The 17839-nt window shown below is 43.4% G+C and overlaps 1 protein-coding gene across 3 annotated transcripts in view; it reads right to left on the reverse strand.

Moving 5' to 3' along the window:
* NF1 (neurofibromin 1) overlaps window positions 1-17839 on the reverse strand; it is a 206496-nt gene that overhangs the window by 92138 nt on the left and 96519 nt on the right. For all 3 annotated transcript variants that reach the window (XM_066578842.1, XM_066578839.1, XM_066578844.1), the window contains exons 31-32: window positions 5966-6124; window positions 3852-3949 (exon numbers count right to left, since the gene is read on the reverse strand). In XM_066578842.1, coding sequence (XP_066434939.1) covers window positions 3852-3949; window positions 5966-6124 — 257 coding nt within the window. The remainder of the gene's footprint in view (window positions 1-3851; window positions 3950-5965; window positions 6125-17839) is intronic.

Below are 17839 nucleotides of genomic sequence, written 5' to 3' on the forward strand. Positions count from 1 at the left end.
CACGCTGAACGGGCAATTTTTCTTAGGGCCACAAGGCTCACTCAAATAATTTTTCTGAACAATTTTTATAAGTTTCAATGCGCTTAAAAGCATTGGAACTTTAACTTGAACCAATTTTTCGTTACACTGGGCTGCCTCCAGGCCTAGTTACCACTTAAGCCACATTAACCAAAGCGATTAATGGGTTTCACCTGCCCTCTTGGCTGGCCATGGCCAATTTTTGGGATGTACATTAGTACTGTTGATACAGCAATTTTTGTGGGCCCTCGCCTACAGTGTAATCAAATTAATTTTTAGCCCACCTGCATTACAGCTGACGTTACCTCAGCTGTGTTGGGCAATGCAATGGGATATTTTTATGTACCGCCGGTGGGTTCCAGGGAGCCACCCATGCTGTAGGTGCACACTGAGTTTTTAATACTTCTGTACACTTCTAAAGAACCCGTCTGACTGGGGCATGCAGTGTGGGCCGAAGCCCACCTGTATTACGCACGACATTACTACCTCAGCTGTGTTGGGCAATGCAATGGGATATTTCTATGTACCGGCCGTGGCTTCCTGGCACCCACCCAGGCAGTGGGTCCACAGGGAGTTAAACCTACATGTGTCCACTTGTAAAGAACCCCAGTCTGACTGGGGCATGCAGTGTGGGCCGAAGCCCACCTGCATTACGCACGACATTACTACCTCAGCTGTGTTGGGCAATGCAATGGGATATTTTTGTGTACCGCCGGTGGGTTCCAGGGAGCCACCCATGCTGTAGGTGCACACTGAGTTTTTAATACTTCTGTACACTTCTAAAGAACCCGTCTGACTGGGGCATGCAGTGTGGGCCGAAGCCCACCTGTATTACGCACGACATTACTACCTCAGCTGTGTTGGGCAATGCAATGGGATATTTCTATGTACCGCCGGTGGCTTCCTGGCACCCACCCAGGCAGTGGGTCCACAGGGAGTTAAACCTACATGTGTCCACTTGTAAAGAACCCCAGTCTGACTGGGGCATGCAGTGTGGGCCGAAGCCCACCTGCATTACGCACGACATTACTACCTCAGCTGTGTTGGGCAATGCAATGGGATATTTTTGTGTACCGCCGGTGGGTTCCAGGGAGCCACCCATGCTGTAGGTGCACACTGAGTTTTTAATACTTCTGTACACTTCTAAAGAACCCGTCTGACTGGGGCATGCAGTGTGGGCCGAAGCCCACCTGTATTACGCACGACATTACTACCTCAGCTGTGTTGGGCAATGCAATGGGATATTTCTATGTACCGCCGGTGGCTTCCTGGCACCCACCCAGGCAGTGGGTCCACAGGGAGTTAAACCTACATGTGTCCACTTGTAAAGAACCCCAGTCTGACTGGGGCATGCAGTGTGGGCCGAAACCCACCTGCATTAACCCTTTCCAGTCCACTGTGTGACCTGTGAAAACATTAGGGTTTAAGGCTGTACAGCTCCGTTGTTGGTAGACGTCCGTCGGGGTTCTCTTACTGTATATTGCCAGCCTCTCTGCTGTCGGAGCCTATCCTACGTGTCAGCTCATGCAGTACTGGCTTTAGCCAGCATATAGCGCCGTTGTATAACAGCAGAAAAAGAGTAAGCCCCCTAGGAAAACCATATACAAATTGGATTGGAAAGGGTTAAGCACAACATTACTACCTCAGCTGTGTTGGGCAATGCAATGGGATATTTCTATGTACCGCCGGTGGCTTCCTGGCACCCACCCATGCTGTAGGTGCACACGGAGTTTTTACTACATCTGTACACTTATAAAGAACCCCAGTCAGACTGGGGCATGCAGTGTGGGCCGAAGCCCACCTGCATTAAGCACGACATTACTACCTCAGCTGTGTTGGGCAATGCAATGGGATATTTCTGTGTACCGCCGGTGGGTTCCAGGGAGCCACCCATGCTGTGGGTCGACAGGGACTTCACAATAGGGAGTTGTACCTGTCTGTGTCTATGAATTAAAAAGCCCGGTCTGACTGGGGCATGCAGACACCTTGACAGAATGAATAGTGTGTGGCACATAGGTTCCCCATTGCTATGCCCACGTGTGCAGCTCCTGATGGCGGTGGCACAGGATTCTATTTCTCATTGCTTCTGTACAGCATTGTGGGCTATCGCTCCGCCACTTTTAAAGAGGGTCGCTGCCTAGCCGTGCCAACCTCTGCAGTGTGTGCCTGCGGTCCCTCGTCATGGCAGACGCAATTCTAAATAGACATGAGCGTGGTGTGGCATGAGGGCAGCTGAAGGCTGCGCAGGGACACTTTGGTGTGCGCTGTGGGGGGGAGGGGGGGCGGTTGGGCAGCATGTAACCCAGGAGAAGTGTCAGTGGAGTGTCATGCAGGCAGTGATTGTGCTTTGTTGGAGGTAGTGTGGTGCTTAGCAAAGGTATGCCATGCTAATGAGGGCTTTTCAGAAGTAAAAGTTGTTGGGAGGGGGGGGGCCCACTCTTGCCGGTATTGTGGCTTAATAGTGGGACCTGTGAACTTGAGATGCAGCCCAACATGTAGCCCCTCGCCTGCCCTATCCGTCACTGTGTCATTCCCATCACTTTCCTGAATTGCCCAGATTTTCACACATGAAAACCTTAGCGAGCATCGGCGAAATACAAAAATGTTCTGGTCGCCCATTGACTTCAATGGGGTTCGTTGTTCGAAACGAACCCTCGAGCATCACGGGAAGTTCGTTACGAATAACGAACACCCGAACATTTTGGTGTTCGCTCATCTCTAGTGACAACCCCTTTAAATGAAATCTATACAATGCTTCATTTCCTCTACAAAGGCATTATAGGGGAACTGAAAACTTGCTCCCACGCTCTCCCACAGAGGCCAACTGAAGGCAAGCAACACGGCCTCCAGTGATTAGATCAATCAGGAGACTGCTAACTAAAGGGACATCTTTTAAAGCAGAAAATGCCCTTTAGTGGGCATGAAATATATTGCTGTCAACTGGCTATTTGTTTTAGGAATAACTAAAATCTGGAAGTATAACTAGAGACACACAAGGGCTGAGAAGAGAAACATACAGGAGGAATAGCAATCACTGTGTATAGAGCATCAGCTCATAGTCCCACTATTAGCTAGGAAAGGGCAGCATGTACACATGACCTTTAAGAGCTGGGATTTAATTAAAGGAGTGTCCAACTCATTAGATGAACAAGACTGCTATATGAATCACACTCCATGAGTATCGAAATGGGCTCAGAAATCACAACTCTTACTTTAAAACATGACATCAGTGTATATGTACACTAGATGATATACCCATGAATAGCAGTCCTGGAATGTACAACAGAAAGAAGCCCGGCACCGCACTGTTATGAAAGCTGTCCAGAAGAAAGTCTGTGTTGCCCATAGCAACCAATCACAGTGCAGCTTTCATTTTACCTCAGCAGTATTAAAAATGAAAGCTGAGCTGTGATTGGTTGCTATTGGCAACAAAAATGACAGGGGAAATCTATGAGTTTTCAATTGCGCCAGTATTTGTCACCTGATGAAGAACGGCCATGCTAAATTTAACCCAAATTGGACCAGAATACGACACAAACAGATTTTGCGTTTTATATATAAAAGATATAAACCCCATCATTGCATCTTACAATTCAGAAGAGAATTGGAGTAAAATTATGTGAATGTCATTTTCGGACTAGAAAGCCCCAATAGGAATAAATAAAAGATGCAATGGAAATAACACTGGTAAAGAGGCCTAGCGGTGTGACCAGTACACGGTATGTGAGAACAATCCTTTGTTACCATCCTCTTGGCCGCAGCTCTGAGTAATGGGAAGTTATATTAGTTAGCATTAAAAACCATTCAAAGGTCGAAAACAGATTTTTTTTTACCTTCGTGCAGCATCAAAGTTGCTCTTTACGAATTCATTGAACGGACGCATGTGCTCTTCCTTCGTAAACAAGACGTGATTGGCAATACTTTGGAGAATCTGCATTACAGAATAGTTGATAATGTACCAAACTGAAAATGTTGTTTATTTGGCTGACACATTCCCATCAATCCTGATCCCATCAATTAGATTGGCTGACAATCTAATTCACCCTGCCCGAACATGCAGATCACACACACATAGGACGGCCAGCTTCATAGGAAGCCAATTAACCAATCAGAGCAAAAACTAAACTAATCATTAATCCGCAATGTACAAGCCACAGACTGGTCCAGGTGGCCAAACCACGCCCGGTACTTCAAAGTCACGCGGCTATTGGCATCTGCAGACGGGCATGGCATGTCCAAGTGTAGACAACCAGACTATGTAACGTTACCCTTAGGCCGTTATTACATGGCAGTATTTTTGTTTGCGTGTATGAGCACACTGTGAAAACCGCATAAAAAATGGGTTTTTCAAAAAACACATATGCATCGATTTTACATGTGCTTTTGGTGCATCCTTAAAAAAAGCAGACCTAAAAGCACGCAATATAGTAGCCTTAAGGGCTTATTCCGATGTGCGTCTATCGGCTGGATTTTCACGCCCGGCCGATATACGCTGTCTCTGCAGGGGGAGCAGGTGGGCCGGAAGCTAGTGCACTGAGCTACTGCCCCCTCTCAGCCCCTCGCATAGGGAGGGGCAGAAAGGAGGCGGGGCTAATTTCCACCCCATCTCGCCCCCTCCCATTGCAAATAGTGGCGAGGGGCAGAGAGGGGACGGGAGCTCAGTGCACTGCTCCCGAGCCGGCCTGCCTCCTCCCCCTGCAGAGAGAGACAGCATATACAGGCCAGGCGTAAAAACCTGGCCGATATACGCATCTCGGAATAAGCCCTAAGGCTGCGTTCCCAGCTACAGGTACTGGCTTACACCGATAGGTAGGAGGTGGCAGCCAATAGAAGTGCGATTTTGCCATTAAGGCCAACTTATGCATCCCAACTATGAGTGCAAGCATTCCCCATCATTGTGCACATTGCCCTCTAGAGTGGGGACAATCTATATAAGGAGGCCCAGATTTTATTAAATTTCTGTATGCATTTATTGATTGCTGTAGAGCAATTTAACATAAGGAAAAATCTTATTTAACCATTTAAAAACAAAGTGCAGTAAATTTACGGTAATTGGTCCTGGGCTTTAGGGTGCATTCAGACGACAGTATATCGTCCGGGTATTCATGCCGGCCGATATACGGCGTCTCTCTCTGCAGGGGAGGAGGCTCGAAGAGCCGGAAGCAGTGCTCTGAGCTCCCGCCCCCTCTCTGCCTCCTCTCCGCCCTATTTGCAATGGGGGTGGAGATAATTCCCGGAACTTAGCCCCACCCCCATCCCGCCTCCTCTCTTTTCCCTGGATTTTCAGGCATCTTAAATATATAAGCCCTACTCCGAAAATAAGGCCTGATTGCAGCAGCAAAAAGAAAAAAAAGAAAACTACAATAAATCACCTAACAGGCGCTGTCAGCTCCTCTGCGTGTCCCCTCAGCAGCTCCAGCAGACTTGCTTGTAGTTTTCAACCAGCACTTCCTGGTCAGAGGTTCAAAATCCCCGCCTTCAGGAAGCGCTGGCTCGGATTGGTTCTCAAGTGCCATGGCTCAGGCAATCAGAACCAGTGCTCGATGAACCAATCACAGCCATCGCATTGAATGGCTGTGATAGGTTAATTGAGCGCTGCAGTGATTGGTTGTTAAGCGCTGTGGCTCAGCCAATCACAGCCAGCGCTTCCCGGAGGCGAGGATTTTGGACCTCCGAACCAGGAAGCACTGACTGAAAACTACAAGCAAGTCTGCCGCAGCTGCAGAGTAAACGCATGAAGGAGCTGACAGCGCCTCTTAGGTGATTTTTTTTTTTTTTTAATGCAGATAGGGGTTATTTTAGGGCATAAAGTTGCATCACACTGCATGGAAACCGCATTTTCATGCAATGTGATACAACAGAAAGGGAGGTATAATAGGGAAACATGGGCTACAAAACATAGCATTAAACCTTAACCGTATGTACAAATAATAAAGCAAAGGGATACCTTAGACATTAACTTCAAGCCACGTTCAATTCTTGGTGGTGGTTTCTTGTCCAATATCCCTGCTTCATAAGGAGACACGATGGCCGGATTAATGAACCTAAGGAACATGGCACTTCCAACTGCACCAATGCTGTTCTGTGGAAACCTCTGGCTTACAACCTGCAAAACAAGACATAGCAAAGATGGAATATTTAGAAAGGCATGAAAACTGAGACAGTATTAGCAATAGACAGCTGGCTTTTCAACATTGCAAACCATTATTAAAAGCAACATCCTGAAATGTTCATTACTTCAGGGGTGGATCATGTATAGTGAGGCACTCAAGCCATGGTGCAGTTAATAAGCAGGTGTCATTTAGGAATTCTACCAATGAGACGCAGTGAAATTAGTCCACTAGTAGATCAATCAACAGAAAACCATTAACTAGTGCAGTGGAGTCCAACTTTTGGCCACGTTCATGCTGCGTTTTTCATTTTAATTGCTTTCTCTTTTTAAATCAAAAAAGGCCCATCCTCGATGCTTTTCCTTTTAGTGTAAAAGACTGACCAGTAAGAAACTCTTAGAGGTGCATAAAACACGAAAATCAGGAGCGTTCTTAAAAAAAAAAAAAAAAAAAAAAAAATTAAAAAAATAGATTTGAATAGATAGAGCCTACGGGTGCGTTCACACGCCACCGATTTGCTTCGGATTTTGCTGTGTATGTGTAGCGGATTTCACCCTTCCAATTTGAACTCCATTGAAAGGCTGAAATCTGCTGCAGATCTGCAGCAAATCAGCGACGTGTGAACTAGATCAGGCAGGTGGATTACAGCCTTGTAAGATCATGTCTTCCAGGCTCCAGTGACCCCCATAGATGATATATCCCCTCTACCAATACTACCTATATGAAGGCATATAGCAGCTATTTGACTGACATTTAGGATGGGCATTGTATTCTATTTCCCCTAAATAGTTAAATCTAGTGTGGCACAGATCACCCTGCTGAGCACCATCAGGACGTTTACCGGCATTTGGAATACTGAGATTTACGGTCTATTTAGTTCTGATGAATATATGAAGATATGGGCATGAAGACAGATCTAAATTGCTCGTTTGAACTCTGCACATCCTGAACTTTATTTTTAGGTGGTCTTCTGCTTTTGACTTTTCAGGCATTTTTTATTACAAAACTTTACATTTTGATGCAAAATTGCATGAAGTCACCCACGGTTGAAAATTTCACAATGTGCCACGTGCTTACTTTAAGAAATTAACTAGGTATAGGGGTACAACCTAATCCAGGGTTTGTGTTTGAGTGAAAATTGTACTGGCAGCAGAAGCAGTTTAATAAAATGTTTTTACGTGCAAATTTTGTCATCTTTATATCCACACTAGTTATTAGTATTATGTACAGCAATAAATACTAATAAGTAGTTCTACTAATTCACTTATAATATAGTGAATGGCATCATCACATGTAACTCACTGAAGGACCTGTGATGACGGTTGGAGTTGGTCAAAATATTGAAGGACCTGTGATGACTTCACAATCATGTGATCAGGGGCAGAGCTCAGAGCTCCATTGATTCAGCTGCTCATTGAGGTGAAATCATAGCTGAGATGAAGGACCTTTGATGATATCACTGTAATGTGATCAGGGGTGGAGCATGTAACTCACTGACGGACGGACAAGTGGTCATTAGCACTTTGATTAATAAATTCCCAAATATGTATGGTGAATGTCAGGCGTCACTGTATAGAGAAGGCTCAGCAGTCGTCGACTAACACAATTTTTGTGCAGTGTCTGCATGGACGGCTTTCCCTGAAATCAATAGAAAACATCCAACCCGCGGCTCGTCCGCAACTGACAATGGGGATAGGTCGCGGGTACCTGCGTTATTGCACAGCGGCGGTGCGGGACAAGCACAGGTTTGAAAAAAACAATCTGTACTGCACATGTCCAATGGCGTGCCGCTGCAACCATCCATCAGATGAATATGAAAGAAAGCAGGTACACAAAGTCACAGGCCACGGTTGGAGCCAGATTCCACTGTGGGCTGACGCATGCGGAATCCGACCTGCTCATGTGCAGACAGCCTTAAAGGGGTTGTCCCACAAAATAAAGTAAAGTTAAACACTTCTGTATGGCCATATACATGCACTTTGTAATCTACATCGTGCATTAAATATTGGCCATACAGAAGTTATATACTTACCTACAGGGGTGGCGTCCCAGTCTCCCTGGCGCCGACCGAATCCTTCTCCTGGCTCGATTAGACGCGCTTGCGCACTCTGCCTCTTCTGTCCCGTTGAAGGGGCCGCTCCAGCGTGCTCGCGTCGGACAGGTCGTCTAATCGAGCCAGGAGAAGGATTCGGTCGGTGCCAGGGAGACGGGGACGCCAACACAGGGGGGGGGGGGGGGGGGGGGATTGGCAGACCCCCTGTAGGTAAGTAAATAACTTCTGTATGGCCAATATTTAATGCACGATGTATTATTACAAAGTGCATGCATATGGCCATACAGAAGTGTTTAACTTTACTTTATTTTGCGGGACAACCCTTTAAGCAGTGCCTAAGACATGGATTAAAGAGCTATGGTAAAATATAAGGTTATTCCCTATCCACAGGATAAGGACAACTTTATAATTGGTGGAGGTCCAACCACTGGAACCCCCACTTATTCTGAAAACATGGGTTCTGAAGGTCCACTAATGAAAAGAGTAAACTCCACCATTATCCCTGGAATGAATAGAGCAGTGGGGCTTATGCACGTCCTGCACTCCATTCATGCAGGGACCATCGGGACCCCCATCATTAAGATCAGTGGAGGTCCCAACAGTCAGCCCCCACTGATCATAAAGTTATCCACTGCCCTGTGGATAGAAAACAACTTTAGTTTTTGATACAACCCTTTAATAGAATGCCTGCAGAAATAACGTATTGCAATACTGAAGTATTGCTGTACGTTGTAGCAGTGATCACATGATCGCTAGTTAAAAATCCACCAATGCAACAAAAAAACAAACAAAAAAACACTAAAATAAGATTAATTATTTAAAAAATTTGATTTTTTAGTCACACTGAAGCGCTGTGAAATATGTTGGCGCTATACAATTATTCATTACATTAAAAATAAAATTTAAAAAATGATATCACCACATCTGTAAAAGTCCAATTTATTAAAATATCACACGATCAAGTCCTATGTACCCCAAATCGATACAAATAAAAACTGCAGGTCACCCAGAAAAATGAGTCCTGACTGACAAATATAAGCTTATAGGGGTGAAAAAATGGCAACAAATCATTTTAACTTAATTGTTTTTTTGTTGTGCTACTCGAAAAGTACAAAAACAACTGAACAAAAATTTGGTACTGCACTAATCATACTGATCCACAGAATTTAGATAATGCCATTTTTACAGCATTAATGACCGCCCCCTCGCCAATATGGCAAAATTGTGCTTGTAGCTATTCGCCCAGTATATTTAAGTGAGCTACTGTTATCTTGGTTACTTATTCCTTTCTATCTGATAACCCTAGCCTTTTCCCCTCAGATGGTCATGTTATTTTAATTCTGACCTGATTTACTTGGAGTTATGCTGTCTGAATAGAATCAATTTCAGTCTGAGTGATGTCATTACATGCACCCTACCACAAAAACTACCTAGAGGACGACTACAGACACCCCCTGTCATAGTTAGTGATGATCACACAGGTATAATAGAGGAGATCATAGCTTATCCTCCTGTGTACTTATGAGCTGTAGCTTATTTAGGTGAGTATAATAAGTAATGATAATTAAACTATCCCCCCAGCAGGCGGAAACTGAACAACCTCTAGCTAACACTGTGCTGATGCATCATGGGAATGATTTGAGTGTTAAAAAAAAAAAAGACAAAAAACAAAAAAACTCAATCAAGATGGTGCATGATAATCATCAGACAGAGGGCTGCATTGCATGAAAGTGGCTGCACCATAGGATTATTGGGGTGCACAAATGCGATCCAGATACCCATGCAATTGCACAATGAACTGAGCAATTTTGAGGGGAACTCAACACACCGAGGACTAATTAAGGGAGCACAGCCTGTAAAATCATGGCGTGAGTTTGTCTGGCGTTAATGTGAACGGTCCACAGCAGCGCAAAAAATAAAGAAAAGTGTGCATATACGCACGCGGTACGACGTCCTTCACTGCGCAAAAAGTCAGGCTTTTTACATGAAATGATTTCTGTTCAAGTCGTTGAATTGGGTGAAAATGCATGATGATTCAGTGTAAACACGGCCAACAATTGAACGATAAGCAAACAAATTAATTTGTCATTCATTTTATGCAGGTATAGAAATTATTTTTCGTCTCCCAGTTCTTCCGTGTAAAAGGCAATTTTTCAGTCATTCACAAACCATTCCCAGGCATTTCCAGACTCCCCTGACAGCCCAACGACGGGCCCAATTTAGTAGAGGATCAACCATTAACCTACTTCTATACAATGCGTGTGGCCACCTTAAGACTTTCCACTCATTACTATGAAAACTCTTTATATGGCGATTCTTTTTGCATGATGCATGCACAGCTATTTGTAAAGTTGGCCAAAGACAGAAAAAAAAACAAAAAAAAAAAAAACTTTTAGACTTGAAATCAAATTGTAAAAATGGTTGTCAGCACAAAATATACGGATTTAGATGGGAAAAAAAACAGCGTTAATCATGCCGCATAAATTACATGCTAAATTGTTTCTGGTACAATTCCAACAATACCAAAACTTTTCAGGTTTTCCCGACTTTTGCACAATAAAAAAATTTTACTTTGGATTTTTTCTTTTTACATCATTGCATTTCAAGCTCAATAACTTTTTAACATTTTTCCATGAATGGAGCTGTTTGAGGGCTTGTTTTTCTTTTGGTGATGAACTGCAGTTTTTATTGGTACTGATTTTGGGTACATACGAGAAAAAATCCAGGTGAATTTTGGAGTGCATACTCCGAATTTGGAGGAGATGCGCCATACCTCGGACCAGAAACCTGCCAGCACCGGGCATTCCCAAAATACATGTAATAGGGCCCCTTGACATGTGTCGCACCTCCAACAGAGAAGGGAAACAGCGGGCATCATTTTATGAAGTCGGGAGGGCACCCTGTACCAATGTGAGAGGATTTTGAAGCCTGTCTCCTGAGTCTTGGTTGAAATGATGAATAAGGATTTGTGCAAAGGTGTATATTTTATTTAGCTGTTTAGGTGTAAATGATACTGACAAGTCCCTTTCCCAGACAAGAACCTCAAGAGTAGAACATATTGTAGCGCGAGAGCTGGCCTCCAGGGGGATGTCTCCCTGTATCCAAGGTAAGGCAGTCAGGGGTACGGAAGAGAAGGTTTGTTACAGCGAGATCCACAGCTTAAACTCTGTGTGCCTATGTCAGTCGATCACTTGCAGTAGGTGGGAGGCCTGATGATAGGCCACCATACCGGGAAGGCCTAGTCCCCCCATCTCTTTGGGCCTCGACAAGGTGCTACGAGCTACGCGGGTAGGTTTGTCGGCACAGACAAATCTTGAGAATAGGGAATAGTATAGATGTTGGAAAAATAACCTGGGGATGTGGATGGGTACGGCTTTGAAGATGTACAATATTCTGGGAATGACATTCATCTTAACTATTGAGCATCTACCAAACCATGAAGAAAGGCCTTTAGTCCAAGAGGTAAGATGCTTTTTGATCTTATTTAGGAAGCTTGGGTAATTGGCGGCATAGAGAGGAGGTATCTGTTGTAAGATAGACCCCCAAATACTTGATATTGTCACAGGACCAGCAAAAGGAGAATGATAAGGATACATTGAGTGCAACTGACTTAATCTTGAAATTCGATAACATGCCATAAAGGAAAAGTGCGAAAATGGGTTATTTTTTTGTTGTTTACACTTTTTATTTTTTGTTTTATACATTTTTTGTGTGTTTGTAGAGGACTTGAACCTTAAAAGCTCTGATCACCATGATAATGCATTGCAGAACAGAAGCACTCAATGCACTATCGCTCACAATAGCCATGGCAGAGTATGGTGTCCGGTTGCCATGGCTACCCATCGGCCCTGCGTGATCGCATCGCTGAGTGCCGATTACATCATCCTTTACATGCCGTGATGTACAATGATTGCAGTGGGAGGCTGGCTATCAGTCACGTCTCATCCTGCACCATCCACAAGACAAAGCGTCACCCAGATAGGATGTAAACTTATGTCTTGTGGCGTTAAAGGGGTTTAAAGGACTTTTACTGGATTTAGATTATTCATGCCCTATCCTTAGGATAGGTCACTGTTACCAGACCAGTGGGCATTTGAACTCCAGTACTTGCCAGTTGTTTGAAAGGGCAACAGTGATCATGTGAGCTCTGCAGCTTCTTCCTTGGCCTGTGTTGTCAAGTCCAAGGGTCACATGTACTTTTTTGCAGATCAGTTCCATTCAAGTAAATGAATGAGCTGCAATACCAGACATAGCTGCACCACTATATATGGTGCTGTGCTTGGTATACAATTATGAGTGCTAAGATCCATTCAATGAGCTGATTGGCAGAGAGTCTGACACCTGCCCTCATCTGGATGTGATCGATATTGATGACCTATTTTAAGGTTAGAGCGTTAGTATCCAAGCCCCATAAAACCCTTTAAAATACTGCATTTTTGCTTGACTGTAGGACACAAAAAGAGAGAGGAGAGAGTTTGTATTCTAAACACTTAATAAATTCAGTTCAAGATTAGGAATAAGCACCACCTCCTCAAAAGATCAAAAGGAAGTTCTGCCCTTACATATACATTGGTATTTAACAAATCCTCTGAAACAAAAAATAATAATAATAAAAAATGGTCCCAAAAAATGGTGCTGTCCAAAGCAACTAGTGTTATTTCCATTTATTATAATTAAAGTATCGACTGGTGTCCAAAAAGTTGCAAAGAGTAATACTGCATTAATTTACAATAGTATTTTTAGGTACATTTTCCCCTAAAGAAGTTGTAAACTGTAAACTTATAATATATTACATATCATTAACTAGCAGCAATGTATAGATTTGAAATTGATCACACCCTGTGTACAAAGCTAGGAGAGATAGCTAACAGTAGAGAAGAGAAAGAGGGGATTCAAAATTATCTAAAAAAGATTGAACAGCGGACAGCGACTAAAAGAATGTTATTTAACAAGGAGAAATGTCAAAAGTGCATACAGAATGGGAGGAACTGGGCTGAGTAGCAACACATGTAAAAAATAGATCACACAGTGAACATGAGTCAACAGTGTGATGTAGCAGCAAAAAAGGCAAACACAATTCTGGGATGTATTAACAGAAGCAGAGAGTCTATATTTTGCAATTATCTTCTCTACTCTTCCTTAGTCAGACCTCATCTGCAATACTGTGTCCACTTATAAAGATATTGACAAACTGGAGCAAGATCAGAGAAGAGCTACCAGGATGGTGAGCAGTTTGCAAATCATGTCTTATGAGGAACGGTTAAAGGATCTGGGAATGTTTAGCTTGCTAAAAGGAGAGGAGACCTAATAGCGGTCTACAAATATCTGAAGGGCTGTCACTGTGCAGAGGGATCAGCCCTATTCACATTTGCACAAGGAAAGACTAGAAGCAATGGGATGAAACTGTAAGGGAAGAGACACATTAGTGGAACAGATTGCCACAGGAGGTGGCGAGTTCTCCTTCAATGAAAGTCTTCAAAACAGAGGCTGGACAAATATCTGTCTGGGATGATTTAGTGAATCCTGCACTGAGCAGGGGGTTGGACCAGATGACCCCGCGGTCCCTTCCAACTCTACGACTTTATTGTATACTCTCTTTTTATGACAGATTACTGGAAACTCATTGTTTGCTGACTAGTTTCCCATGAGCAAAGGTTTAAATAACAATGATTTTGGGGTTTTAAAAGGAACCTGTCAACTTGACTGTGCTGTCCAAACTGCAGGCATCATGTTATAGAGTAGGAAGAGCTGAGCAGATTGACATAGTTTTATGGGGAAAGATTGTGTAACTTGTATTTTATGCATATTCTGAGCTTAGAGAACCAATGGGCAGTCCTATCTGTGACTGACAGCTGTGTGCATGACTGTGCATGCAGACATAGCTGATCATGACTCATAGACCCAGCTTACTGGACCACTAACCTTAAAAAAAGCTGAAATATAAATGACAAACAATCTTTTCCCATAAAACTATATATCAATCTGCTCAGCTCCCTCTGTTCTATAACATACTGCTGGCAGAATGGAAGTATTTTCAACAAGTGAGGAAGAAATGTCTCCCACCAGTAAAGGAGCATCATGGTTGCCTATCAACAGCCAAGTGGAACTGTTAGGCCTCATATCTACGGGTGGGTCGGATTCCGCATACAGGAGCCCGCAGCAAAATCAGACCTTGCCCGCCGCATTGCTTACCAATCCGGGTCTTCGCTGTGGATGTGTGTCTAAGCACTAGCCGGCGTGCCGCCGCACATACGCAGTAAAGATGATTTTTTTAAAAATATCCTACTTACCCCGTAGAATCCACGTCCCATCCGCAATTGAATTGCGGACGGGCCATGGATCGGACGGCTTCCAGCAGCTTCAATGGAAGCCGTTCGCGTAAGAACCGCAGCAAAATGGAGATTGCTGTGATTTGTTTTCCAGACCAAGCTGCAGAAGCTTATGTCTCCCAATGGGTGGCTTGAATTGCAGATCATCCACATGGGTGCCCCGCACAGACTCCGCAATTCAAATTGGATCATGGACATTGGGCCTAAGTGTCACCAAGAAGCTTTTTTTCACATTTACCAATCATGCCACCAATAGTAATTTTTTTTTAATGACTTATTACCAATATAGGAAAAAAGACCACCACACATGCATGGAGAATTCAACTAACTCCATAAGTCTGCAGTATTAAAAAAAAATAACAAATTTGAAACAAACATTAACTGGAAAAATAAGGCAAAAGTCAATACAACCCCTCTAAACTCCAGTGAGTCATTATAGCCAACAAAATTAGGAAAAATCTATAACTTATAAAATACATAGTTGTTAAAATAATTAACACAATTAAAAAAGTCACACCAGGATGTAGCCAAACCAGCAGGAGCGCCTATAAAGACATGGGATGTACTACGCTGCTTAGATAATCACAAACATAAACTAGCACTTTATACAAGATGTACAGAATGATAGAACACACAAAGAACTACCATACCCAAGTTTAGACTGCTGTAATAGAATGTTGCAACCCCAACACGCATTTCAATGAAACCTTCACTAGGGGTAGACTGTGACTAAAACCGGTTTTAGCATGGCGTTTCTAACACAGCGATAAAGCCGGTTTCATGCGGCGTGATTCTCACCAGAGATTTGTGCATTGTACATCCTATCTTTGGGCGTCCCCTCGCATTGCCCATTGTTGTCAACGGGGCCAGCGGCAGCATCGCACCACGTGCTAGGTGCATGTGAAAACAATGGCAAAACACTCTGCAATCTGTGAGACTGGCCTTAGAATATCATACCCTGTTTCCCTGAAATTAAGACCTATCCCGAAAATCAGACCTAGCACGATTTTTCAGGATTTGGGGGGATGCAGAATGATTTTTCAGGCTTTTTGAGAATGCTTGATATATAATCCCTGCTCCAAAATTAAGCCCTAGTTACAGTTAATAAAAAAGGCAATTTAAATAGTGTCCAGGCAGCTGTACATGTAAAAAAGTGAAATATTTTGGAGAAAAATTAATATAAGACACTGTCTTATTTTCGGGTAAATACGGTAATATGCACCTAAAAGTGCTAGTTTATTTTTGAGATACATCAAATACTATTAAAAGGCATCAAACTTGATACTATGTACTTTAGCTGTACAACACTGTTTTTTTCACAGTGCATTCCAGTATATAGGTTATGTCAGATCTGTGTTCAATAACATTTTCATACTTTTTTCCCTTACTTTTGTTGACCATAATGACTCAATGGTGTTTACTGATGTAATATTGATGGCAGCATGATCAATGATGACAGTTTTTATTTTCCCTTTTTATTGGGTCATCCTTGTTTTCAACCCAATCATGGGGCAGTCAACAAGCAAAAGCTTCTGATAGTAGAAATGCATCAAGTTATCATTACACAAAGCAACTATCATTCAGATGGTCGCTCAGAAAAGTCGTTAAAAAATCATCACTCTGTGTAAATGTAAATGAAAGATGTACACTTCATTACTTGCTTACCAAAATTTTGTTTGCAAATTGTTCAAATATGAACAACTAACTTTACACAAGACTAATTTTGAGCAATCTGTGACTTTTTTGGGGTAAGCTGAAGTTATATGACTAGCAACTTAAAGGGGTTGTCTCGCAGCAAACATCAAAATTTTACATTACCCCATTCCCCCTGTCACCCCCCTGGCATAAAATAGCAATTTAAAGCGGTTTTTAAACCGCTTGCTACTCACCAATCCGACGAAATATGAAGTTTAAAAAATCTTCTGCCTAAGATGGCCGCCGGTCCTTTCCCAGGGATGCACTGCTGTTTTCTCCCATGGTGCACCGCGGGTCTTCTCCCATGGTGCACCATGGGCTCTGTGTGTTCCATTGCCGATTCCAGCCTCCTGATTGGCTGGAATCGGCACACGTGACGGGGCGGAGCTACGCGATGACGCTTAGAAGGGGGTGGAGCCAGAATGCCGCTCGTGCCGGACCGAACAGAAGGGGAGAAGACCGCACAGCGCAAGCGCGTCTAAAAATGCCAGAAGACATCAGAATTAGACGGATCCATGGAGACATGGACGCCAGCAACGGAGCAGGTAAGTGAATAACTTCTGTATGGCTCATAATTAATGCACGATGTATATTACAAAGTGCATTAATATGGCCATACAGAAGTGTATAACCCCACTTGCTGCCGCGAGACAACCCCTTTAACTCTCAGCTGTTGGTGCCCGTGTTAATACTGAAGGACTAGCGTTTGAATTAGCTCTTTTAAGCGATTATTCAACTAATCGATACCTTAACGTTGACCATTTCCCCTCTGGTGTTTGGGATTATATAAGAAAATTAATAATTAACTGCAGCGAATAATATACTTCACTGCTTTACGTCAGTATGGAGACCTGACAGCATCTGAGAGCAAAATGGGTTCACACTGGTGTTATCTGCTGTTTTTTAAAAAATAAAGATGCTTATACTTGCCATGCCTAGATCTATGATCCCTCTCTCTTTCTCACATGCTCTCCCACCATGGACCCCTCTCTCTTTCTCACATCCTCTTCCACCAAGGACCCCCCTTTCTTTCTCACATGCTCCCCCACCATGGACCCCCCCCCTCTTTCTCACATGCTCCCCCACCATGGACCCCCTCCCCCTCTTTCTCACATGCTCCCCCACCATGGACCCCCCCCCCTCTTTCTCACATGCTCCCCCACCATGGACCCCCCTCTCTTTCTCACATACTACTCCACCATAGAACCCTCTCTCTCACACATACTAGTCAACCATGGATCCCTTGTTACCCTCAGGTTAGCAGTAGTAGGGGTGAACTTTTCCCTTCCTCTCCAGTCTTTTTTACAATCTTAACCCTGAGTGCGACAGAATCTATGACATGTGACCATGATGTAAATAAAAATACTCTGCCAAACTTCTAGGTACAGTTTTACTGTGGTTTTAATGCAGATTATGTAAATCCAACCAACAGTTGTGCAAATCACAGTAAAATCAGCCCGATTTTGCACAAATCATAGTGAAAATACAAAGTGTAAACATATATCCTCCTGAGGCAATGAGAGCATGTGGCCTGGAACTAGTGCTACAATGATAATCCAGCCCTGGATACATTTATATGGCCTGGTATCTACACCATGGTCTGACTATACCCATTGATGTGGCATTCTGTCATG

The sequence above is a fragment of the Eleutherodactylus coqui genome, chromosome 1, assembly GCF_035609145.1.
Source record: "Eleutherodactylus coqui strain aEleCoq1 chromosome 1, aEleCoq1.hap1, whole genome shotgun sequence".
Classification (NCBI taxonomy): Eukaryota; Metazoa; Chordata; class Amphibia; order Anura; family Eleutherodactylidae; genus Eleutherodactylus; species Eleutherodactylus coqui.